The sequence below is a fragment of the Emys orbicularis genome, chromosome 5, assembly GCF_028017835.1.
Source record: "Emys orbicularis isolate rEmyOrb1 chromosome 5, rEmyOrb1.hap1, whole genome shotgun sequence".
NCBI classification, from domain to species: Eukaryota; Metazoa; Chordata; order Testudines; family Emydidae; genus Emys; species Emys orbicularis.
The window spans coordinates 88,007,934-88,035,387 of NC_088687.1; the positions used below are offsets into that span (position 1 = coordinate 88,007,934).

The 27,454-nt window shown below is 42.1% G+C and overlaps 1 protein-coding gene across 3 annotated transcripts in view; it reads left to right on the plus strand.

The window, feature by feature from the left end:
* Positions 1-27,454, plus strand: part of MTUS1 (microtubule associated scaffold protein 1) — a 151,542-nt gene that overhangs the window by 110,459 nt on the left and 13,629 nt on the right. For all 3 annotated transcript variants that reach the window (XM_065405100.1, XM_065405101.1, XM_065405102.1), the window contains 3 exons: positions 8,011-8,077; positions 24,162-24,376; positions 26,633-26,738. In XM_065405100.1, the coding sequence (XP_065261172.1) occupies positions 8,011-8,077; positions 24,162-24,376; positions 26,633-26,738 (388 nt within the window). The remainder of the gene's footprint in view (positions 1-8,010; positions 8,078-24,161; positions 24,377-26,632; positions 26,739-27,454) is intronic.

Sequence of the window (27,454 nt, forward strand, 5' to 3'; positions counted from 1 at the left end):
TATTCACAGTTTCACTGCTTCCAAAGAAACAGTACCCCCCAGCTTACCTGTTTCACTTCAGATCATTGCTCCATTTAGCACACAACACTTAGATCTGAAACTAAGTGTGTTTATTTAACCACCCACAGAGATTCAAATAATAGCAAGTAGAAGTGTTGAAAACAAATGGGGGTGGTGGTGTACACATTCATAACACACATGCTACAACCTAGGCTTTATTAACAAGATACTTGTGTATTGTGAAATATTACCCAAAATCCTTGCAGTGTTTTATAGCCAGGCTGGCTGTTAACCTCCTTTCATAAGACAAACATGCTGTTAGCTTGCCTCTTTGGTGAGGGATCCTTTGTGCTTCCTTGTACCCCTAGATATCCCCTAAGAATCCTTTGTCCTTAGTCAGGAACAGGCCACCCCCTGCTGTTTTGTCCTGTAAATTTCCTCTCCCCTAGATTTTCCAGTCTATTTTTTTTCCTGCCTGTGGCTCAGTATGCAAATAGGCATACATTGAGAGGCATACAATGTCCATATGACCAGACAGGCAGATAAGCATCTGTTACTTCATGGCTGAAAGGAACATATCTGAGACATGTCACTCCTGGTGACCTGCCTTACCTTTTAAGGCCTTAATGAACATAATTTAGGCATAACTTCTTAAATATTATCCTTACAAACATTTAGCAATGATCATGATACCCAGCGGGCTACAGCTCTTGGTAGAGACCTCGCTCATCACCTTTTAGTGAACTATGATACATATATCTGACTCAGGAGATCCCTATAAAACCCTGTACACCCCTGGTGCCCTTTGCCAGTTGGGACCAAGAAGTTCCTGGGTCACAGGCAGTACAGACTGTTATAAGCATGGGCCTCAGACTAGTGTGATTATGAGAGAAATTTGGAAAACTCCATCTTTTTCATGGATGGAAAACCTCTCTTCCTGGTGTGGGCAGCTGTTTTTTTTAAATGGCAGCTGTCTGAAGCTGCTCAGATGTTTGGAATGTTACAGGCAGTCCCAGTGGAGATGAATTTGTGAGCAGAGTGTGGGTGAGGTGGTCAAAGGTGCATGTAAAATGCAGTTTATCACGTGGATATCTGCACCGCACGTGTACATAAAATGAGTATTAAAAAACCCCAGACATTTCAATATATAAATGTAACTTTTCCATTGCTGATTCTTGGAAACTTTCCATTTGCTGTTTTAAATACAATTTCAAAGGATTTTGTTTCCAGAGGAGGAAATAAAGTTTTAGAGTTTATACTACATGGCACTTGTAACTAGTACCAGACTTGCAGTGATAGCTTATTGGGCAGGTATGCCTAACTAGAGCCAGATTTACCACCTCTGTCACACAGTCTTTAACTGACAGGTTTCAGAGTAGCAGCCATGTTAGTCTGTATCCACAAAAAGAACAGGAGTACTTGTGGCACCTTAGAGACTAACAAATTTATTTGAGCATAAGCTTTTGTGGGCATCCGAAGAAGTGGGCTGTAGCCCACGAAAGCTTATGCTCAAATAAATTTGTTAGTCTCTAAGGTGCCACAAGTACTCCTAGTCTTTAACTGTAATAGCTAGTTGTTGAGGGAATTACAGTTCTACACACATCAAGGAATGCCACAAAGTAAAACAGGATTTACACTTCAGTTTCAAAAGCTGTAAGACACACTAGGTATAAAACTATATAAACTTTGTTCATTCTATAGTTGGGACTAGGATTTACTCTGGTATTGTCCCTAATCCCTTCCCAGCCCCACATAACCCTCAAAATTATAAGAAAAAGGTTGACTTGGACAAAATGTCTATGTATTTTTGTGCCATTAAAACAGATCAATTTGAAAAAAGGGCAGACACTAGTTATCCAGCCTTCCTACTTGATCTGGCAATGAGGTCATAATTGTGCTTGCAACCTACCTGTTGCCATTGAAATAACTGATGTCACAAATTTAGAATGACTACTTCTTGAGTGTTCCATGAAGTTTGAGTGGGATGATCCTTGCTTAAACATAGATCTTTAATTAATACCAAACAGCTGGAAAAATGAACAAATCTAAACTAATTTCTCTTTGTAGATGACTTTTAAAGCTGCTGCATTAATTTCTAGTCATATTTTAAATTAAAATCTTGCAAAGCATGTATTTATTTCTACTTTGACGCTCTACCCTGAAGTACTACAATGTCATACTGCATAAAACTTGAAATGAAATGCCTATGATAGTTTTGATTGGACCACTCAAACTTCACATCTTCATATTCTTTAGTGTATTATCATATTTCAGTTTCAAGTCTTGCAAGTTTGGTTTTATTTTGTAGAACTCCACATATGTTTAGGACTACAGTTCCCTCAGCACCTAGCTATTACATTTAATACTAAGCTATATGACAGAGGTGGTAAGCCTAGTTACTGTTTAATGTATCTACCTAAGAAGCTTGCATTTTAAGTATTGCATTCAGATTTTACAAAAGCCTGGAAAGAAACTAGAAGGATCCCTGATTTTTCTACATCTGGAAACAAATGTTTAGTGTCTTTGTTTTCCTTGAAGGTTTTGTAACTAACAAGGAAATTCTTTAAAGAATCAGAAAAACTCTTTGACAATTATGTAACTTAAATTGTCTTTAAATGCCTATGTCTGTTGTTTTCAGTTTATATATAGACTTTTTAAAAAAATTCTATTTTACAGTGGGTCTAGTGATGATAAATGTATGAAGAGGCTTTGGTAGAGTTCAACAACCATGGCTGTAGTACTACTTAATTTTCTGCCTTTGTGCTCTTAAAATTTTCATTTTCCATAAATCTGTCTATGGGAAAATCTAATTATTTGTCTTCAGTGTAACTGACATGCAACAATTCAGCTAATGTTGGCAGCTGTGAATTTTAAACAGGCTACTTGAATTTGGATGTGTTCGTAACTGGTAAAGCCCAAATTTACCATTATGCTAGGCAGTTTGAATGATAAACCCAGTGCTGGCTTTTAGCAAGTGGACAGTACAGGGTGGATTTGTACCCAAGCAGATTATGTGCCCAACTTCCACTCAAAATCAATGGGAATTAGGTGCCTAGCTCAATTAGGTGCTTTTGAAAATCTAACGTATATAACCAGAGCAGGCATACGCTGGGCAGATTAGGGCCCTGGAAGTTCAGTATGGGTACACAGAATGCCCTTTGTGGAGACCTGATATTCTAGGAGGTGAGCAGGCCTTGGCTAGTCTGCCCCGAAAAACTGTTAGCAAGGGAGAATGCTGCTTACCCATATGGCTGACCTAGAAGTGCTCACTCTCCCTTTCATTCAGCGCCATCAGTCAGTCCCATGGAACTTGGAGGGAAGACAGAGTCTTGGCTGACTGGCTGCTTTGCCCTGTGGCATTGCTGACAGAAGCATACTTAGGCTCTGCTCACCTTTCAGATGGCACACAGGTCTCACGAGTTTCCTGCCTCTAACCATCCAGGAATTGCTTCTCCCTGTGACCAATGCTGATTCCCAGGCCTTGTCTATACTTAAAATTTATATTGGCATAGCTATGTTGGTGTGAAAAAATCCTATCCCTGGCTGACATAACTATGCCAGTAAAAATGTTAAGTGTCGAGTAGCTTAGCTATGCCAACAAGAGCACTCTTCTGTCAGCAAACATCATTTAGGGTATGTCTACATATAAACCACTATGGTGGTGCAGCTGCATCACTGGAGCACTTTAGTGAAGACACTACCTACACCAACTGGAGGGGTTCTCCCTTTGGCATAGGTACTCTACCTCCCTGAGAGGTGGTAGCTAGGTTGACAGGGAAATTCTCCTGTTAACCTAGCACTGGCTACCCCCAGGGTTAGGTTGGTTTAACTACATCACTCAGGGGTGTGGATTTTTCACACCACTGAGTGACACATTTGTACCAACCTAATTTCCTAGTGTAGAGAGGGTTGCCAACCCTCCAGGATTGGCCTGGAGTCTCTGGGAATTGGCATCATTCTCCCGATGACTACTGAAAGCAATCCGGGAGATTTTACTAGGATATTTTAAAAAAGGACATTACATAATGTTGGAAGGAAAAAAAATCTCCCAGAATAGCGTCAGTCAGAGTTGGCAACCCGAAGTGTAGACCAGGCCTCAGAGAGGTGGTGGTCCTACACCAAACAGGAAAAACTCCTGTTGGTGTATGCTGCGTCTACCACTAGGAGGCTATGCCAGCACAGCTCTGCAGTGTAGACATAATCTTACATAATGTAAAGGCAAAGGGTGCAAAGCATTGCTTAGAAATATTCAGAGCTGGCTGGACTCAGGTCTGGTCTACACTATAGACCTATATTGGTATAACTATGTTGCTTGAGTGTGAAAAATCCACTCCCCTGAACAACACGGTTATACCAACCTAGCCCCCGGAGTAGACAGCGCTATGTTGGCGGGAGCTTCTCCCGCTGACATAACTACCGTCTTTTGGGCAGATGGATTAATATGCTGATTGGAGAGCGCTCTCCCTCAGTTTAGAGCATCTTCATTAAAGTGCTAACGCAGCACAGCTGCATCAGTGCAGATGTACCAATGCAGCATTTTAAGTGTAGATCTGCCCTCAGTCTCTTTGGGAAGCTGGGGAAAGAAAAAACTGCCAGGTTGGAGATGAGGAGTCAAATAGCACCAGTAAAGGGAGAAGAAAGGGAAGTAACACCAAGAAAAGGACCGAGAGAGCTTGGAGACCTATGGAGGTAAAAAGGAAAAACATTGGTGGAGAAAGTAGCCGGAAAGAAGAATTGGGTAGTAACACAAGTAGGGTTAAAGAGGGTTAACTAAGAATTGGAGTGAAGTTTTACAAATGAGAAATTTGTAACATTGGAGGCAGGGAGGAGGAAAAACAAACACTGAAAGATAAAACAAACCACAGAACAAATATATGCAAGTATAAATTTAATTTAGTAGAGAACAAGGATCCTGAAGGTGGCTATGGAAAACTGCGTCAAGATAATGAAACAGAAAAGGGAAAACAAAATACAAGGTAGACTAAGTCTTAGTTTGCATAGTTCAACAAATGATAGTAAATAGTACTTAACTATGTACACAGCACTACAGTGAAATCTATTTAGATAATAAAAACTCTGCAGTATTCACTATTTCATTGTCAGATCTGTAGTGGGCACTGATGTTACAGTGCTATGACTCATCCTTTCCTCACACTCTTTTCCTGAGAAAAACTGCATCCTGGTAAATTCCCTTGAACAAGTATGAAATTCTAATACCCTAAAGAGCAACTTATGGCTGTGGTTTAGTCTTGATTGGGAGAAAGTGTTCAATCAAGTTAGAAAACCCTTCCTAATGCTTATTAATAGGAGGCTACAACAGTCATCTAACAAGCCTTTGAATATGTTAGCATGAGTCTTAATCGGCATTAAGAGGAGTCTTCAATTAATTGAGTTAAGCTAACTTGATTGAGCTAAAATGACAGCGTTGCACCTTTTTTGCCTTTAAGATAGGTCATATGAATATACATATGCTGTGCCAGTCTGCTCGGTACATAATCTCTCTAAATTTAAGGCCAGCCCTATAGTTCAGGATCATGTATAGGTGTCCTTCACTTGATTTAAACTAGACAGGAGCAGACTTCTTCAGCAACACTTTTACCCTCTCCCTCTAGGCTCAATGTAATAACCTCACTTTATTTTCCATTTGTATCAAAAGAGAATGTGTTTTAAGGCAACTTCTAACCTTCATATGCTATTTTTTTTTTTATTAAATTGTTATAATATAGGCAAATGAATCTGAAGAGAATGTGTAGGTAGGTCTTTATATGAAGCATAGTCAGTGAAGGACTTGATTGAAAAGTCCAAATGTTACACTGTATGAGTTGACAATTTTTGGAAAAACACTCACTCTTTACTCACGAACAAACTAGGCATTACAGCTGTGATATCAAACTAGGAGATGGCTGAAATGTTGCAGTTAATGCTAAACGAATGGCTACATCTAACTCATTTGGGCTTTAATTGTCTTTAGGAGCAGTGTCTCATAGTTTCACTTACTCTTCAGTGAATGAAGGAATTGAGATTTGGAAGGAATATTTGCCACCTCCTTTATTCGCCTCTAATTAAGTAATCTGATAAGTGGGTTTCTTATCAAGAGTCCTAAACTAATTTGCAGTAGGACTAAATAGGGGAGAAATAAATGTATTCTAAAGGTGGGGTTTTCTGTGAGCACTACTCCACCCCTTGGCTCTAAGCATGGCAGTGTTAATGTTTGAATTTAACTACCATAGATGTTTGTGTAGTTGCTACTCAAAAAAAAAAAAAAATCTGAATAGTTTTGTACAACTGTATTATGTTTCTAATATAGTACAGGTGAGAGCAAAGGAGACAATGTTCACAGTGAGGCTTTTTGCAAGTGATGGGTTCATTAGAAATGCAAGTTTGGGTACTCATCATGTTAAACTTAGTGTTTACATTGCATTCTCACTGGTGCATAATTTTGTTTCTCTATCCAGGTCTCAGGTCAATTATTTTTGTGCATACAAATTTAAGTGAAAGCCTGGTATATCTAGTTCAGAAAGCTAAAAATACACCCCATTATCCATGGAGAAGGTCAGATTTTCCTTTACTGTACCAGCTGATATTTGAGTAAGTGGCAATCGATCAGTCTAATGTCTGCTTCTCATTTTTCATAAATGAAGGGCTGTGGCTTTAAGTAATCACTGGCTGCTTGTGCCAAGTGCAGAAGCTGCAATATCTGCCTCTGGTGGGAGAGAGCAGTACAAGAAGTACGGTAACCTGCAAAGCTTGAAGTAAGGCTGAAGCAAGGTCCAATGGAGCCCTTCCTAGTAGTGTCTTATATCTAGCTAGACCAGTTTGGTTTGTGGTGTTGCCAGTACCACCTGTATACCCTGTTACCTGTGCAGGGGGGAAAGTGGAGAGACAGAAGCTGGAAAATGGGCTGCACTAGCAGCAAAATGTGCCTCTATTCTCAATGTGCTGCAACAAGGGTAATTAGTATTTGTTTTATAGTGCTTTCCTGGAAGAATGTCAGGGAATTTCAGCAGTGGCTGACTGCAGGGAAGGTGACATGGCTCCAGCAGCAAGCAATTCCTGACTGGAAAGCTTGAATCTTATGATCTCTGCAACATTATGCTCTCCACAGCAGTGGTTGCGTCTGGAGGATTCTGTTCATGAAGTGAACATTGAGCTGTGAAATACCTTTAATGTAGTTATGCTATGTATGCTGTGGGTTGTCCTTCTTGAATCTGATTCTTAGACTCTGTTCTATGCAGCAGCTAGTTTCAGGGTTTTTGGCGGTCTTTCAGTTGTGGGCAGAATATAAGGGGCAAAAGAGGTAGTTTTTTTTTCCCCCCCCTGGCTTTTAAGTTGAATAACAAGCTGATTCTTGCTTTAAAAAGCTCTAGTTAGTCTTCCTGAATGCCAAGACTATTTTCTATATTTTTATATATATTCTTTCTATTCTAATCTGTTTTTTAAAGCTAGAAGTTAAATCTGAGTATTTTAGCAGTCATTGAACGTATAAAATCTATTAATGAAAAAATGGCGATAGTTTAAAAGTGAGCTTTACCTTTCCTTCATAGAAGATTGAGCTTCTAGCAAAGTTTAGCTTTGTTTACATTCAGCACAAAGTACATATGCAGACTAGATCTTAGCATAAATATTTAAGTTTGTGTTTGAAAGAGGCATGTATCATATGTCCTATGCATGTATTAGTTGAAACACTGTGGGTCAATATACAGTTACACCCATGAGGGGGAAAAAATCCTAAATACTATCATTTAATTGCTGCAAACTAAGATTTAATTGGATTGTTAACTTGGGAAAACTAGGGAGGCTGTTTAAAGAATAACTTCCATAACAGCTAAGGAACATCTGTGTGTTTGTAACAGCAAAGCTGTTACCCTAAATGATTCATTTCTTGGCTTCTCCCTCTTGCCTTTTGTTTTCCTACAGATAATGTGAGTTAATTATTGGAAGGTGCTCTATTCAAAACACTAGTAACCAAATGTGTTTTTCTTCTTTTTTTTTTTTTTTTTTTTTTTACAGAGGGACGAAGCACTAAAACAGCATAAAGAGCTATCTCAAGAATTCCTCAACCTTAGAGGAGAGCTGGGTAAGAAGTTATTTTCCCAATTTTAGGGGGGAGGGGAGGAAATGTGGCAAGAGTTGTTTTGTAAAGACAGATGTCATGGTATTGTAACAGAAGTCATTAATTCCCTGGCTGAATTCTGTTCAAATGCTTAAACGCTGCATTACTCTGGAGTCTTGACAGCATGACCCCGGGTTCACTGAATTCCTGGCGCTGATCTGACTAAGCCTGCAGGGCCTCCTGAGGAAGCATGTATCTGATGACCAAAACGTTCACTTTCCAAAGAGGGGAGGATGTCGTACAGTATGCATATTCCTGTTTGATACCTAAATTATTTGTAAATTGTTTCTAAAGACACTTTCTAGCAAAAGTCCATTAAAACTAAAATGTGCCATATAAATCTATTATATTTTCTCTTACTGGCTTGTGGGCAAATGAGTGTAAAATTAATAGAAGGAAATGCCATAAATCTCATGAGATTAAATGCTTGAGAACTCATCTTCGTGGACAGCTAGAGTATTGAAAATGAACTGTAATGTGCAAGGGATAGTTTTGCCAACTTTGAAGTTGCATTTAACTGTGTTTAACGGTGACGTCAGTTTGTTTTGCCTTGATCTTAAAGTGATGTTTTGCTCAGAGATTTGTTTGAAATGAAAATGTAACTGCAGTTGAGGCAAATGAAGCTAATGCTTATACAGTATCAGCACATTTTTATTGTGATAACCTACGACCGTAGCATTCTGAAAACACAAATCACCTCTGTGTGTCTGTTTCAGATACAGCATCATCATTATTGAAAAGTTGGAAAGTAATGTGAAAATAGGACCCAAAAGTTGTAAATAGTCTGTCAAAGTTAACACTGTGTATAGCTCTCCTTATTTGCAGCAACAGCATTAATTGAAGCCTTATTTTCCAGTAGTGACTGATAGGATAGGCATTTGTTGGCAGCTACCAACCGAGTTAAGAGCTTAGCTTTCCTTGGGCCCTTTACTCTCGCCAACCATTAACTGTCAGGAAATGGCTTCCCCATCTGTCACAACTGCTTATATCTAACTTAGTTTTAAAAAATGTAATTAAGCTTTCTGCAACAGTGTGTCTTCAGTGTTATACACAATTGAGCAAGTGCTTTCTTTGCTGCCCTTTACTTTTATTAGTTATACTGAATTAATTCTGTAGTGTAGATCAGGGCTTAATAATGAATAATCCCCACCCATGAGCGACATTGTTTTATACCGACCTAACTGCCAGTAGACAGTGCTATGTTGGCAGTAGGTGGATTAACTAAGCCGACAGGAGAGTGCTCTTGGAACATCTTCACTAAAGCACTTCAGCAGCACAGCTGCCTGGGTGCAGTGTTAAGTGGACCTGCCTTTAGGGTACTCTTCACACAACTTCATCAGCTAGGTGCTGCAGAGTCAAAGGTGCAATAGAGTACACTGGGGTTGCACACTTCATAGTTTGTCTGCCAAGCTTACTGCACACATCATGGGTTCCATGCAGTCCTTAAGCTCCCTGTGTGCCATCTTCCTGTCCCCCTCTTTCAGAGACTTCCTGAAACTTCCCCACCCTTTCCCTCATGCTAGAGGCTCTGGGGGCCTCCATATCAGGATGCCCTATTCTCCCCATGCCAAGGCCTGTGTGCATGCCACCATTCCGCATTTTGTCTTCAGCAATGCATGCCCCCATACCTCTTTCTATCTGGGAGTGTCATCTGGGGTGTCATCTGAGAGGATGAGCAGGAATATTGTTATGCTCAAAGATGTTAATGGGTGCATCAACCAGTTTGATCTATAGACAATTGCAAAGGAGCTTGATGCTGTGGCTGTGTTAATTAGATGGGAGGGGCTCTGTGTCCCCCATTTTCCCCCTTTTTGTTCTGATTTTCTCCATAATTAATATGGCTCTAACCATTGAAGCCTAGAATTTTCCCTGAAATTTTGAAATTGATCAGATGTGGTAGACCGAAAGATGCCTTTGAATTGAATGTAAGGTCTGTGCAATCTTGGCCAATAAATGCCAGAAATTTTAACTTCAAATTTCCTTTTTCATCTTTTGCATGAAATTTGATATAAAATGGCAAACTTTAATAGGTTCTCACAATATAGAATTGTCAACATGTGTCTTTAGCCTTCCTACTGCTTAGTATGGAAATAGATTTCTTCCACCTTAGGGAGGTTATGGACAGGGCCAGCTCCAGCATAGCAAGCAGGTGCCTGGGGCGGCCAATGAAGAGGGGGGGCCGTTTGGCAGCAATTCGGCGGCGGGGCCATCACTTCCTCTCAGAGCAAAGGACCAGCCGCCAAATTGCCACTGTAGAATGAACCGGCGGTAGAGCTGCCGCCAATTGCGGCTTTTTGGGGGGGGGGGGGCTGCTTGGGGCGGCAAAAACTCTAGAGCCGGCCCTGGTTATGGAATCTCCATCATTGGAGGTTTTTAAGAATGGGTTAGACAATCTTTACCTGTCAGGGATGGTCTAGATAATATTAAGTCCTCTTGAGGTCCCTCCCAGTCCTACACTTCTAAGATTCATGAACACTAAAGAGCCCTATTCCCAAAATAAGGCTATGTCTACACTAGAAATGCTACAGTGGCACAGCTGTAGCTGTGCCGCTGTGGTACAGACACTTAATACGGTGACAGAAGGGGTTTGTCCATCGCTGTAGTAAATCCACCTCTCTGAGAGGTGGTAACTGGGTTGATAAACGAATTCTTTGTCGGTGTCTACACTGGGGTAGGGTGACCAGATGTCCCGATTTTATAGGGACAGTCCCGATTTTGGGTCTCTTTCTCATATAGGCTCCTATTACCCCTACCCCCTCCCCCCATCCCAATTTTTCACATTTGCTGTCTGGTTACCCTACACTGGGGGTTAGGTCAGCTTAACTACATTGCACAGGGTGTGAAATTGTTCACAGTCCTGAGCGATGTAGTTAAGCCAACCTACCTTTGTCATGTAGACCAGCCCTTGAGTAACTCTTAATACTGGAGTTTTAGCTTTGACATGACACATCAGTTTTTGAGAGAAGTTAAGACAGACTATCAGATAAACTTACAGGAAAGAAAACACATCTCTCACTCTGCCCTTCCATTCACATACCTTTTCAGCCTCCTTTCCCCTTCACATTTATTTGCCTACTGACCTAGTTAAGAGAATTTCTTTAATTATCATAGCTCTTTATTAGGGATGGTAAAACCTACTTTGGAAAAGTGGGTTGGGAGGACAAAACTAGCCTGTATTTTGTTTTGTTTTGCCAATCACCGTTTAAAAAAAAAAAAAAAAAAAAAAAAAAAAAAGCTTATGTAGTTGTCTCCTTCTCAAATGACTCTTCCCATAGGCTCTAGCTGCCTCCCCTATGACTACTACTACTACTAGCTGGGAAGACTGACTTCAGATCTCATTCTCAAGTACTCCTTTTAGATAGGTACATGGGTGGCAGGTTTGTAGAAATTTTGGTGGTGCCCAGAACCCGTCCCCCCAACTCCGCCCCCCTCAACCTGCCTAAGGCTCTGGGAGGGGAGTTGGGGGGGGGTTGGAGGTCTGGGGTGCAGGTCCTGGGCTGGGGATTAGGGTGCAGGAGGGGTGCAGGTTCTGGGATGGAGTTTGGGTGCTGGGTGCAGGCTCCGGGCTGCGGCAGGGGGTGGGTGTGCAGGAGGGGGTGAGGGATGCAGGCTCTGAGATGGAGTTTGGGGGTGGGAGGCAGTGCAAAGGGAGGGGGTGCAGGCTTTGGGAGGGAGTTTGAGGGCAGGAGGGGGTGTGTGAGAAGGGGGAGGGGTTGCTCGCTCTGAGAGGGAGTTTGGGGATAGGAGGGGGTGCAGGGGTGAGGGCTGTGGGTCTGAGGATGAGGGGTTCGTGATGCAGGAGGGGGCTCAGGGCTGGGGCAGAGGATTAGGGTGCGGGGGGATGACAGCTCTGGCTGAGGATGAGGGGTTCACAATGCAGGAGGGGGCTCAGGGCTGGGGCAGAGGAATAGGGTGCAGGGGGATGAGGGCTTTGGCTGGGGATGAGGGGTTTGGGGCGTTGAAGAGGCTCAGGGCTAGGGCAGAAGGGCAGGGTAAGGGCAGCCTGCCTTGCCATTAATGGATGGGGAGTACTAGGACCCTGGGGCAGCAGACAGCAGTTGCTGGTGGGCGCAGGGCTCCGCGTAGGAATGTGCTACATCGGCAGCACACGCAGGCACAGGAGAGGTGCGTGCTGCTTTCTTTCGGGCAGGGACACGGGGGGGGGGGGGGGGAAGAGACCCGCGGTGGGGAGACGCGCGGGGGGAGGTGGCAGGTGGAGGCTGGGACCTGCTCCAGGCAGGGACATGGCAGGGCGGGGGGGAGACCCGCGGGGGCCGGGGCCCGCTCCAGGCAGGGCCGGGGGAGAGACCCAGCTCCAAATATTGCTGGAGCTGGGCCCCCAGCCCTGAATATTGCTGGAGCTCGGGCACCACAAAAGAATATAACCCACCGCCTATGGATGGGTAGTGATTGGAAAACTTCAGATACCAGTCATCTTGATGTATAATGTTATAGGGGATTGTTAAACATTCTTTCCCACATAAATGTTGTTTCGTCGGTTCTCCATCCCCCTACCAATTATGGGAGTGCTACACTAGGGCATCATTCCATTACTCTTACTCATTGTGGTCTTAAAGTGAGATCCAAAATGTTAACTTCCATGAAGTATCAGAACTGCAGGTTCTATTTGATTCACTTAGCTTTGGAAGATGCCTGTCATGGGGTGCACCGCTCACCGCTGGGCTGGCGCTGCCTCCTGATCACTTTGGAGGTTTAGATCAAAGCCGACGCCACCATCTGCAGTTTGCACACCATTGCTCTGACTTGCCACCTGCAGCCCCTCTCTTAGCCTCAGGAACCACCGCGTCCTCTTCATGACTCAGTCCTCCGGCTAGGTCGCTCTGTTTCTCCCCCATTCCAGATGCAGGAGGTATCACTGTGCAATAGTCCAGCCACTTCCTCAGTGATGAGTGGGGCCCACCCATTACTCTGAGTCCCAGACCAGGGACCCTGTAGATGGCAGCCTCCTGCTGGGCCTCTTTAAGTTCCTTCAATGCTGCTACAATTCCCTGGGCTGCTTTCCCACAGCCCCAACACCTTCTTTGCCCTTACCTCCGGGCATTCAGCTACCCAGTCACAACAGCCAGTCAGAAGCTCCCTCTTGCTCCCCCAGTCCCTACCAACAGCTTTTCTGTCCAAGGTGCTACCTTCCTGCAGCATATTAGGAACACAGTCCTCACTCCTTGGGCTCCCTGCAGCAACCATCTCTGCTCTGCTCTGCAGCTTCTCTTAATGGGCCTGCTGGCCCCAGATTGGCTGTTCCCTGCAGCCCTTCTCTAATTGACTGACTGACCGCTCCATGGAGCCTCACTGTGCCGCTTGGAGGACTCACCTCCACTGCTCCTTCCTGGGGATAGGATATGGTAGGACCCCGGGGCCTCCCTTAACCCCTTCCACTTCTGGGTAGGGTGGATACTACATCACAGTGGCTAAATCTTACTTTCAGCAAAGCATACCTTAATGCAACTTCCTGAATTAAAAAGTGACTCTATACACCCTGCAGGTTTCAGAAATCACCCCCCCCCCCCCCCCCCAGCATGTGAAAGGGAAAGGATTTAAAACCTACATGGGAAAACTAGCATGACATTCAAAGTCTTCTGGCTTTTAACAGGCTTTGTTTGAGAAAGTCAGGACCCAGCACTTGTGGATGAGGTGTATGAGCAACACTCGTAAGATATTATGGTCAACTAACACTAACAGCAGTAGTAGTAGAAAGCTGATTTGTTCAGTAGATAGAGCTGAACTACACTAAGACTCACTTAAGCTGCTTTAAGGTAAGTATTCGAAGTTCTGATATGCAGGATGCTACAAGCACAGTTTAGAACTAGAAAGCCAAAGAGAGTCTGATAGATTCTCAATTTTGGACATTGATGTGATCATTATGGACATATGTTCAAAGTTATAGTTGTAAGCACACTTTTCGTTAATACATTTTTTAAAATGTGCATGGTTTGAGGGCCTAGTAGCTTAAATCTGGCAGTGTAGAAGAACCAACAGATAGCAGTTTCATGTGGTATGTGCACTTTGTGTTGTCTTGTCTTTTGCAATCTCTAATTTGCCAGGAGCGGCACACTGAGTTTTCCCTCTTTTCATCCCATATTATGCTTGGTGCACTCTTGACCAACTGCCACTGCCATTGTAATGCCTTGGGTAGAAGAGGGTAGAATATATGACCTCCTTTGAGGTTCTCTATTTACATGAGGTGTTCCAACACCTGCTCTTTGAACATAATCGCCCATGTATGCAGGCCAAGATGATTTTGGTCAACATGTCTAATCTCAGCTGGTCCAAGAGCAGCAAGAACATGTAACTTGGTGTTAATGTTCTGCTGCCAGTGTACAGTGGCAATTTAGCTTATTAAGCTAAAAGGGTGTTTTGTAGTGAACATATCTGTATCATCACACTGGTTAACAAGAACTCAAAATGCAGTCTCCTTAGGCATTCCAGCCCTTGGCTCACCACCCAGACACTAGAATTTTTGATGAGCGGTTACTGAAAACCAGTTTCATCAGTTATAGGGTCCTTCTAATCTGAAGGGACCAGCCACCTAGCCAGGTCAATATATAACTCAGATCTTACCCAATGCCCACACATATGCCAATCCTAAAAACTATAGGTTTAATAATAAAAGAAAAGAAGAATTATAAATGGTTACTAGATCATATACATACAAGTGATTGCAAAGTCCTTAAATCAGGTTTGAAGCAGTGGGAATAAACTGCTAGCTTGCAAAAGTCTCTCTGGAATCACCCAAACAGATTGGGGGTCATCAGTCCTTGTTTAGAGCTTTTTTGTTAGTAATCCAGACCAGAGAAATGAAGCAGGAAATGAAGACTAAATGGAGATGTCTCAAGTGCCTTTTTATATCCTCGGCCATGTGCATGGAATATTACAGTCTCAAATAAAGCCCACAACCCAGATGCATGGAAAATTATTGGCGCAAGATGAGTCCAGGGTCACATGAGAATATCATATACCCTTATATGCTTTGACTCACAGAGGCAGCCATTGTCCACATTCTTTCTGAGACATCTACAGGAAAGCTTACTGGGAAGGATGAATTTCTTCAATGGCCCATTGTGAGCTGAGTGTCCTTAATTGACTATCAAAATAACTGTCTGGCTTTGATGTAAATTCTATTGGGGGCGGGGTGTTTACCCAGGAATACAACACGTGTAAGATGCAAGTACATAGCCAATATCATAATTTCAGATACAAAGATGATACTTGGATTTAGCTAGCATAATCGTATTTGATAGACCAACTTTTCCATTGACACCTTACATGATATGCTTTGTATAAGATTTATGGAAATTGTGTAACAGTGATAACAGTGATATAGGTGGTTACCTTTCTTATACACAGCATCACGCTCAGCTTGAGCAAAAAATTAAAATTCATAGAAAGTATTAATTATGCTATAGGATTTTTTACCCAGTGGGGGAAAAAAATTGAGCACATCTGGATCCAGCACACTTGTGTGGGTCAGAGGAAGGTAGAAAGAAGTCTTCAGGTAAGACGCATTTCAGCATTAAATGTAAAAATAAACTTCAAAATAGCAACTAAATAGTATGTACAAACATGAAATTTCATATTAAGTACTTGCTGTTGTAATTTCCTCTCATTCCCATTAACAAACCTATTAAGATGTACCTAATTCACTATGCTAGTGTCTTGCTTTTGGTTACTGCCTGTTAAGGAGCTCTCTGAGCACCTATAAATCTGGCACAGTAGTGGATCCTCATGAGAATTAAGTAAAGTAAACCAGTAAATGACCATAATTTCCTGAAGAAAATGATTTTTGGTTTCAGAGTCATAACATTGATAGCTTTTAGTCCTTAATTAATCAATGAGTTAATATACTTAAAACTGTGCTTATATTGGCCCTTACTGGGACCAGAAGAGAGGCTTGAAAAATACGTGCATGAAAACATCTATGACTTAGGCACAATAGCTGAGTAAGTTCAGTTATTATGGTATGATATATATGGAGGGCAAATTTAGATTTTATAATGTGGGTATCCAGTACATAATTTGTAAGCATTTATTTAAATAATTTTCATTGAAAACATGAATTGAATCTCCGTGTAAGGAAGAAGAGTCATTGACTTTCACAACAGCTTCTTAATGTAAAATCCATAATGGCTGCTGCAGATTATCTGATTCACTTTTCACCTCTAGTAAGCAATATTCATTTGGGAAGGGAACAATCCTGAAAACACTTCAGTGTGTAATGCTTAGTTGGAACCTTGGGATTGATATTCCAAGATAACATTTCTCAACCTTTTCAGGTTGCCAACACCTTAAAATGAAGTAAACTTTCACATCTCCCTTACATTTGCTATCAAAGAGCAAAACAAAAAAAAGTATCTGTAATAAGCCTATATAATTTGGATGTGTTTAGAGAGGAGTTGGCAGAGAATGCTTACCCTTGAAAGATATATGGGGGTGTAATATTTTCTTTGTTTTAGATTATAATCTCTTCGACGCCTTGTGACCTGCCTGGTTGCCTTTTGTGACTCAGAGCCATGACCCACTAATTTTGAAACACTGTTCAAAAACAGTAGCCATATCCCCAAGCTTGTACACCCCGTGGGATACAGCCGTGAGGAAGTATAGCAGAACCAATTCTTGCCAAAATCTGAAAAACATCCATAAGTAAACAGAATACAAGGCTCCTCATGCTCTTGAGCTTCATGCTTCCTTCCTTCCCAACTCCCTTCTTGGAAACAAGATGCCATGAATAAAGCCAAATAGTTTGTTTGCTTTCCAGTATTGCCAGTCCCAAACATTTAAAAATTCAAGAGTCAGGCCCTCAGTTATCCTAGAGGTGGAGCAGATGAGCTACTTTTGTCAGTGCTAGATTAAGAGGGTGGCTGAAGGGAGCCTGGCCCAGCCTGGCTCTTTGACCTCCTTCCCCACATAATGTCTCCAAGAGGGATAGGATACAGTGCTGGAGATGTGTACTGGATCTGGGTGGTGTGAAAGAAAGGGGCAAGAAAAGCTTGCTGTGAACAATGGAGGTATGAGTGTTCCTCCCTCCCTCCCCCTCCCCAAAAAAAAAGGCTGCAAGGGAAATGGGAAAATGTTAGGCAACCTAAGTATAGGGGTTGATACCAGCTCCCCTTATAATAATGGGTAGGGTGTGGAAAATTGTGGAGAGTGATTGGCACTCTTAAGTGGCAGAAAACATTAATGGATTTGTCTATCTGAAAAGTAAAGTATATTTTTACTTCTAGTTGCTAAATATAGTGTTCCCTATAATAACTGCTGTGTCTCAAAGGCTTAAAAAATATTGCCTTAATGTTACAAGTGAAATTGAACTGACTTAATGGATAAGTGGAAAGCACTTCCTTTCATCTCTGGGTTTTGTGGCATTTATCTACTGTTATATCTGTGCTCTGTGGATTTGTAACCATGCATAGTTCAATCTTTTATTGAATGTAATGTGTTAGCATGGTTGATGTATGGAACTGTGGTGGGAAGTGCTTTATGTTGGGGAGGGAAGGAGAGAGAAACAATGAAACAAAGTGAAATGCAGTGAAACATGACAATTGTGAAGCATGCACTTGTTCAGGCAGTGTACTTGATAAGGGGCTGTGAAGTGTAGGAAAAGCTCAAATGGGCATTTTTGTATTCATTTATTTTTAATGCTGAAGCTTGCTCTACCAAAAGAGAGCATCCTCCAGTTAATGAAAATGTATTCTTCAAATCTAACTTTAAACACAATTTGAATAAGCAAAACATTTGAGTTGAACAAACTTATCCTAGAGCATCTGAATTAATAAATAATTTTTTCTACGTCAGGCTGGGGAATTAATTGGCTCTTTTTCACAGTGTGCCTCTTATATTACTTTTGCCAGATAATATGCTGAAGAACTCTATACTTTTTAATCTTGTTTTAACATGGTAGGGAATAGGGCTGTGCAAACTAGCCCTAAACAATTTGAAGTCTTGCCTGTCTTGTTGGCAAACAACTTAAATTTTTAAGAATTTACTAGTTTTAAAATTTTGATAAATTTCAATCAGTGGATTGCTTGAAACACTGTTTCATATGCACTGTTCAATGCATTATTACCTTGGTTGATCACCTTGATCATATGGTACTTCTGTTCCTCTAAAATGGAGAAGGCATATTGTTGATTCTCTCAAGACAACAGTCAGGGATTATACTGTGACTGAAAACATTGTAGCTTGGGAGAGGCTAGGCTTCACTTTTCTCATCCAATTAAAACAGGCAGTATCTGCCCTGGTCTATTCTACAAACTTATGTCCGTATAACTGCATTGTTCAGAGGTGTGGAAAATCCCTGCCCGAGTGACAGATCGACCTAACTCCCTGTGTAGACATAGCTATATCAGCTGGAGGGCTTCTCCCATCAATATAGCTACCGCTTCTGGGGGTGGCGAAGTGCCGACGCTGATGGAAGAAGCTTTCCTGTCAGCAAAGATAGTGTTTTCACTAAGCGCTACACACTGCGCTGCTGTGAGTCCCCTTCTTCCAAGGTCACCTTACCTTCTACAGCACGCTTTGAGCAGAGGAAAAGTCCTGGAGTTCTTCAGGGAAAGAGCACCCAATCCCTTCCTCCTGTTGCTGCTGTTCTGGGGGTGGCTGCTCTACCTCCTGGTAAATGTTTCCTCTATCAAGGCCTCCAGCTCACACTTGTGAAGAGCCCAGTATTTTGAGGTGCCCACTCTATCCTCGTTGTTACCTGCCTGTCAGAGGAGTTGCATGGCTAAGGTCTCTACCCCCTCAGAAGTGAACACTTCTGTCAGGTATGTCAATTTTAGGATGGCTGCTGCACTGCTTCTGCCTGGAATTTTTTTTTTAAGGAACTCAATAAAGTCCTAGACTTTTTTCACAAAATCTATGTAAAGAAAACTTCACTCCTATGAAGGTTTGCAAAAAGCAAACACAAAAGATACATATATAGCAAATAGGTATTTGGTTTCTAAATCACTGCAATGTTGGCAAATAGCTGGGATAACAGTTGGGAACCTGTGGCAGTGAAAATGCAGCATGTGCCTAAACTCAAATCACATGCAACTCTCTGTGTGGTGTCCAGATTGATTTGTAGTCTTCTGTCATGTTTCTTGTTACTGACTAATAGATGCCTATCTTGCCCACTTCTTCCCGCCCACAAACCTACACCCTCCTACTCTATTAAACAACTCTTGGACACTGGAAATAAAGTAAAGTTGCATTACGTGGGATCTGTATGGTATGCATCTCATTCATTCAAACATCTTCCACAAATGCGCATTTGTGGATTATCTCAAATTTCAGTGTGAGCTCTTGGTCATCTGGTGACTATTATGGCACTTCCACTTCTCACTAATCACTTGTGTTCAAGAGTGAACTTCAGGATGTATTCACCATACCTTAGATTTTTTTCTGTTTGCTCCTGTAGTGTCAAATCTGCAACCCTAGAAAATTATTATGACCTTAGTGTAAGAGATTTACTAATGCAACTTCCAAAGGTTACTTTTTGTCATAGACATCCCGAACTCTAGTACTACGATCCTCTCTTAAATCCAAATTACAAACTGGCTGAACAGGAACTAATGTGGCTATTCACTAAAGGTGTGGGGGTTTTCTTTGACTTCCTCTGTTTTATTAAACAGTATGTATCATCCAAAATACTTGAGGTGGCAGTTTAAAACACCAAGTGTCCAAGGCAATGTATGGATGCTTTTGTTAATATGCAAGTGAAGACCGCTTCTTTACCTAAATAGAGACAAATGAATAATCAGGACCATTCAAATAATGAAGCTGGATGGGTGTTAAAAGTAATGGAAGAACCAAATCAATAGATCATTTGAAACACTTTGCTATGATGCTCTCAAATTAAATAGTCCATGTTAGCGATGACTGCTTCACGGTTATATCTCTCACCACCATGCTATAAACAGAGATCAGAGTTCTGCGTGCAGCTGTACCAGTGATGTTATCCACTGGCTCTCTGCCTGATACTTTGTATTGTTTTAATGACAGTAACCATCACTACTTACCCTTCCCTCAAAATACATAACTATGTCAGGCAAGTATATTGAGTGACTTGCAGCTGACATGATATGGAAAAAAATTCAAATATTTAGCTTGGATTGCCAAAGGAAAAGGCTATTGTAACTTAGGAGGAATAAAGACAGATTTAAAAGAACCCTAATGCTGGTAAATGACAACTTTCTTCTTAAAGTAGCATGTGAAATCAGGTTCAGTTGCAAGCAATAATCAGGAATTTTTGTCCATTTGGGGCAATTATGCAGTGTTGTAGCCATATCAGTCCCAGGATATTAGAGAGACAAGGTGGATGAGGTAGTATCTTTTAGTGGACCAACTTCTGTTGATGAGAGAGACAAGATTTCAAGCTTACACAGAGAGCTTCTTCAGGTGAGTTTGTGGCAATGTCTGTCTGAAGGTAAAAAGCTCAGTTTAAAAATGAATTCTGATCAGCAACCATCCCAGGCAGATGAATGGAGTTGGCAAGCTGCTGAAGTCTTTTGAAGATAGGGCTAATTTATGTAAATACTCACTCTACACAACTGTTTGTTACATAATGTGGCTTCACTGATAGTTCACTTGCAGACGGGCAGCAGGTTTGTATTAATTTTTGGTGGTGCCCAGAACAGGTCCAAGTCCCGCCCCCCATCCCCTCTTCTTCCCCCCCCCCCCCACACACCTGCATATCGGTGCACATAACAAAATTAATAGGGTGGGCCTGAGGGGTTTGGAGTGTGGGAGGGGGCTCAGGGCTGGGGCAGAGGGCTGGGGTGCAGGAGCTGGGGATGAAGGGTTTGGGTTAGGGTAGAGGGTTGGGGTGTGGGGGGATGAGGGCTCTGGCTGGGGGTGTGGGTTCTGGGTTGGGGCTGGGGATGAGGGTTGTGGGAGGGGGCTCAGGGCTGGGGCAGAGGGTTGGAGTGCAGGGGGTGAGGGCTCTAGCTGGGAGTTTGGGGTGTAGGAGGGGCTCAGGGCTAGGGCAGAGGGTTGGGGTGTGGGGGGATGAGGGCTCTGGCTGGGCCTGGGGATGAGGGGTTTGAGTTGTGGGAGAGGCTCAGGGCTAGGGCAGAGGGTTGGGGTGAGGGCTGCGGGGTGGGGCCGGGGTGAGAGGGTCACAGTGCAGGAGGAGGCTCAGGGTGGAGCAGAGGATTGGGGTGTGTCGGGGGGATGGGCTTTGGCTGGAGGTGCGGGCTCTGGGGTGGGGCTGGATATGAGGAGTTTGGGGTGCTGGCAGGCTGCCCCAGGGCTGGGGCCAGAGAGGAGGAGGATTCCAGAGTCTTCTGCCCCCCCCCCCGCCCTCTCCCCGCCAGCAGCAGTGAGCTATGGGGGAGGGACCCCCTTCTCCCCCCTGGCAGCACACTCACCTGGCACTCACTGCACGTGCTCCTAGGGACCAGGAAGCCCCCTCGCCTCCCCTGTGGTGGGGGGAGGGGAGGGCTGCCATCACATGTGCGTCTCCTCCCCAACTCAGCCTGCCACCAGCACTGCTCCTTTTTGTAGCCGGCAGCGGCCGGCGAGGGAGTGCAGCGCGGAGTAGCAAGGCAGCTGCTTGCTGCCCAGGGCACAGGCAGGGACGCTCCGGGGGAGGCAGGCAGGGGTGGCAGGCGGGGCCAGGGGATGCTCCAGGGGAGACCTGGTTCTGAACATTGGTGGAGCCGGGCCCCCAGCCCACGCCCTGAATTTGCTGGAGCATGCATTGGCACCACAGGCCCATATAATTCGCTGCCCCTGCTTGCAGAATTCCAAATGGATACAGTGCCTAAAATCAGAGTGCAAGTGTTAATCATTGTTACTCAACCTCCTTTGTTCTTGATGAATGAAAGGTAACTGTAAAGATGTAGGAATCTGACCGCTACAAAACTTCAAGGCATTCCGATTGTAATACTTAAGTAGTTGGGCCAGTAGTACACTTATAACCCCCATGCTACTCTTACACACTCTGCCAAGAGCACAGATTTTTGGGGAAAGAAGGAATTTAAATCAAGTATACTTTCTGTACACTGTCACTTCAATTTCTCTGTTTCTGTGCTAAACTGTGTGCGCATGTGTGTGTGTAAAGAAAAGGCACAACAGTCAACAGCCAACAACTATGTCTCGTCCAAGATTACACCTGTCGCTTCTATGGGGAAATCTGCAGGGCACGAATTGGGCTCCTTAGCCACTTAAAAACTCACCAATGAACCCCCTTGGCAGACATCATCCTCACGTTGCAGGCTAGCCGAAGAAGAAGATATAAAATTCTTGCTTCCATTTAATCCAAGGTTATAGTATCCTTTTAGCTAGGTCTCTGTTTACAAATAGCTTAGATAAGCCTTTAATTTTCTTTAATAAGCCTTGAGACTGCATGGAAATGAAACCTTATACAACGGTATCCAGTGGTCAGCCTTCACTATCCGGACTATGCTCTGCTGCCATGACTCAAATGTACTACTGGATTTTCCCTTATAATCATACTACTTGTATGCAGATGAAGGTGTATAGGGCAGGGCTTGTTCAGCCGGTCATGCTGCCAATGGAAAAATGCATATGTGTGGGGGGAGGTGTATGTGCCCTTCTGCTCTGAGTTGTGAACATTTATATACAAATCTGCTATGGTGGAATTCATAAGTATAGATACTGGAATGCAAATCCAAAGTTCAAAGTACCTTTTAAATGGGGGGAGGGGAAGAGAAATTTAGTTCTTTGTTAAACTGGATTAATGGAAACATTGAAGAAACATTCTATATTCTCTAGAAGATTGCTTTCCATTCTCCATGCTGCCTGCAACTATCTCATAATATTCTTATTGTATTTCTGCTCTATTCTTTAGAATGTAGCCTAGTATACTATGGGTTTCAAAAATCCTGGATTGACAGGCTAAAGCGGTCATGTAACAGTGAGCATAACTGGCAACACAGTACTCCATTGCTGAAAGTACATAAGAATGTATGTTCTAAATTCAATTTCCTCCCGTTTCATTTCTTCTTAGAAAACAAAGAGTTTACACACCCGTTGCTAGGCTTGGTATAGTGGTAATGCGTGGGTCGCTGGGAAACTGGATATAAGCTGCTGGAAAATATATCTTAAATGATTCATAGAATGTTACCAATGATTTCTGAGGGGACAAAAGGCTAATAGAGGGTACACTGGAAGGGCAGAAGCTTGTCCAACTAGCATTTTGATATTGTGGAGAAATCACTTTTCTCTTGTCTATTATCTCTGTGTAATTAATGTGTTAAATGGGTATTCATCTTTCGGGACATAGGACTTTAACACTTCAGTTTATACATTGAAAGCATAAATAGCTAAGTTTGAACTGACATACTACTTTGAGGAATCCAGTAGTGAAATAAAATCCAATTAAGTGAAGTGGTAAATCCAATTAAAATCTTCATTAGGGCACTCCAGTCTCTGTAGTGAGAAACATGTCATTGATAAATTTTCTGTTGTGAACCACTGTCATTTTTAACAGTAAATGAAGTGCTTTTACCCTTTTTTCCCCTGATTTTAAGGCCCCATCTATACTTACAGAGCTGCAACAGCGCAGCTGTACCAATACAGCTACACTGCTGCAGCGTGTGTGGTGAAGACGCTCTACGCCAATGGGAGAGAGCTCTCCCGTTGGCATAAAAAACCAACCCCCCGAGCGGCATAAGCTGTGTCGGCAGAAGCTCTCCCGCTGACATACTACTGTGCACACGAGCGCTTACGTCAGCGTAACTTACGTTGCTCAGGGGTGTGCATATTCCACCCCCTCCCCCCAAGCAACATAAGTTTTACCAACGTAGGCTATGTCTACACTGACATCTAACTCTAAACTTAACCCTCAGCCTGGGAGGCACTGAATTGTCACTGTAATACTTTCCAAGAACTCTTACAGACAGCAGATTGCCTCTTTAGGGAGCCTTAGAGGTGGCACTCGTTTTACAAGTAAATCATATTTTGTATCATAATCCTGCTCTGTGGAATTTCCACAGCTATCTTTTTAGTACCTATAACGTAGACAAACTCTGTGAAATTATGATTGGATTTAACAAGTCAAATTACTGACTCTTCATTTTTAAATCTTCAGTAACCACTTCTGCAGCCTGTGAGAAATTGGAGAGAGACAGGAATGAATTACAAGCTGCTTATGAAGGGTTCGTGCAGAAGCTAAATCAGCAACACCAAAATGATCTGACAGAGCTGGAGGAAAGACTTAAACAATTTTACACTGGAGAGTGTGAGAAACTACAGAGTATCTGTATTGAAGAAGCTGAAAAATATAAAGCACAACTCCAAGAGCAGGTCTGTGGTATTTGAATTAGAAGAGTTCTCTGGGGCTTTTGAAGCTTCCTTTAAGAGATATTAGTAACCCAGCTACATCAAGTTTCATCTTGTACAATTTAACAGAAGCAGCAAATGTGCTTAACCAATAATTCATTCCTTTCTATGGTAAACAAGTTTCAAAACAATCATGTTTTTATTCTATTCATGTTACCACTTAGATGATTTACCTTCATCTAAGATTAAACTCAACTTGATCTTGTTAACAAAATGTGTCTCTCAAATGTTTTCTAATGCTTAAATATTAATGAAGTACTTAAAATACATAGGATAACTAGAAATGTGTTAAATTCAGTGTGACGGGTTGGATCACAGAAACCCCCTTGGGAGCTGCCACCCAATGTGCAAAGACTACCCCTGCTTCTGTTTTCCCTGCCAGCTCAGGATTCCAGCACCCTGTCTTGCTGAGCCAGACACTCCAGTCTGCTCTAACAAAGACTCAGGGTCTGAATCACTTGTCCCAAAGCTGCAAGTTTACCTGAAAACCGGCTCACAGGAGTGTGCTTGTCTTTAGCACTCAGATGCCCAACTCCCAATGGGGTCTAAACCCAAATAAATCCGTTTTACCCTGCATAAAGCTTATGCAAGGCAAACTCATAAATTGTTCGCCCTCTATAACACTGATAGAGAGATATGCACAGCTGTTTGCTCCCCCAGGTATTAATACATACTCTGAGTAAATTACTAAATAAAAAGTGATTTTATTAAATACAGACAATAGGATTTAAGTGGTTCAAAGTAGTAACAGACAGAACAAAGTAAGTTACAAGCAAAATAAAATAAAATGCGCAAATCTATGCCTAATCAAACTAAATACAGATAATCTCACCCTCAGAGATGCTTCAGTAAGCTTTTCTCAGACTGGACACCTTCCAGGCCTGGGCACAATTCTTTCCCCTGGTACAGCTTTTGTTCCAGCTTAGGTGTTATCTAGGGGATTCTCCATGATGGCTCCTCTCCCCCTCCCTTCTGTTCCACCCCTTTATATATCTTTTGCATAAGGCGGGAACCCTTTGTCCCTCTGAGTTTCCACCCCCCCTCACTGGAAAAGCACCAGGTTAAAGATGGATTCCAGTTCAGGTGACATGATCACATGTCACTGCAAGACTTCATTACTCACTTGCCAGCACACACATATACAGGGAGACTCACAGGTAAACAGCCATCTGCAGACAATGGTCCTGGTTAATGGGAGTCATCAAGATTCCAAACCATCATTAATGGCCCACACTTTACATAATTACAATAGGCCCTCAGAGTTACATTTTATATTTCTAGTTTTAGATACAAGAGTGGTACATTTATACAAATCAGATGATCATACTCAGTAGATTATAAGCTTTGTAATGATACCTTACAAGAGACCTTTTGCATGAAGCATATCCCAGTTACGTTACATTCACTTATTGTCAAATTTTTCTAAAACTATCCCAGTTACATTATATTGACTTATTATCAAGTTTTTATAAAACCATATAGACTGCACAACGTTACATTCAGTATCGGCTTTTGTAGCCTTAATGGTCATTTAAAGATTAAAGCTTTGAGATATAGCAAAACTGATCTAGTGTCATCTGAACTACTTATACTTTCAAGCTGGCAAAAGTATCTAAGCCTGTTAAACACCTTACTGCTTTGATCAAACATCAGGTCTTTCTTACCTACAAAGCACTGCACGTGGTTTAGTTCCTGCTATCTTAGACTATTTATCTCTGCTTTTAACTCAAGTTAGCAGCTCAAATTCACCCCCAGGCTCTATTATAGGTTTAACTTGAGCTGCTAACCTGAGTAAAAAGTTGTGCCCTCTGTGCTATTTTAATCCAAGTTAAGAACACAGTTTTTTGCTCTGTAGACATACCCTTAGTGCTACATACACCATTTTATATGCTATTGCAACAGTTGAGAATAGCTGGGACATTCTAGTTCAGTCACTAGATTTGATTTGATTTGGCAACTGAAGTTGGGGATATTCAAAGTGTTGGCTTCGGAAGTCGTTGCTCTGTTTGGTCTGACAGTTTGTTTCACATTCATGGCTCCTTCCAAGGTTGATTTAGTTAGGCTTTGTTTAAAGAAGGTTCCCTTAAGAGGACATGTTTTTATTTACTTGGTGAAAGAGGGGAGGGGGAATGTATTAGGTGACTTTTTTTTTCTAATTAAGGATTACATGGCTTTATATGAGAGATTTTTTTTTTTAAAAAACTTACTATCATATTGCAGGTGGACAACTTAAATATTACGCATGAAAACTTCAAGTTAGAACTCGAAACCAGCCATGCAGAAAAAATAGATGAGCTGAAAAAGGAATATGAATCCTCTCTTTCAGGCAAGTGCTTTGTGTTCCTTCATGAAGTGGAACATACGCTACCAAATAATTCTCTAACAGTGCTGTATGTTAAGAAATGTCAAATGATTTTTATTGTTTTGAGAGCAAACATATCCATTCAATATCCCCTGTTCCTGATAATAAACAACCTCTGAAACTGTTAATCAGCTGAAGTTCTCATTTTGGGACTCCATAATCTTAGTTATTCCTATATGTAAAATAAATCTCATTGAGTTAAAAATTAGGGTGAGATTTGAAAGCAGTCTAAAAGATTGACACACATTTTCCAATTCTTTAATGAAAGTGGTGTCTAAATTTTCTAGGCTGCTTTCAAAATCTCAGGTTCAGTAACTTAATTGTTCTATAGTTTTTGTTGCTAAGTGCTAAGGAGCCCCATAAAATTGGCTTTCTTTAAAATCCAGATAAAGTGAAGACAGACAGTTATTCCCATTCTGACCCGGAGAGGCCTCTCTTTGGCTGAGCATTATTCTCCCTAGTAGCTCAGAAACTATGTCTGGAATTCAGTTTTTCTGAGGGGGGAAATAAATGTCTGGTCAGTATTTGGAAATTCTTTAAGATCATCTGCAATACCAAGTAGTTTTGAGCTTTAACTTAGTCCTTAATAGACAATAAGTGTGTTTCATCCCTTAATAACCCATTTTATAATGGCTCAATTTTACATACATTGAAATCAGTGATAAAACTCCCATTGACTA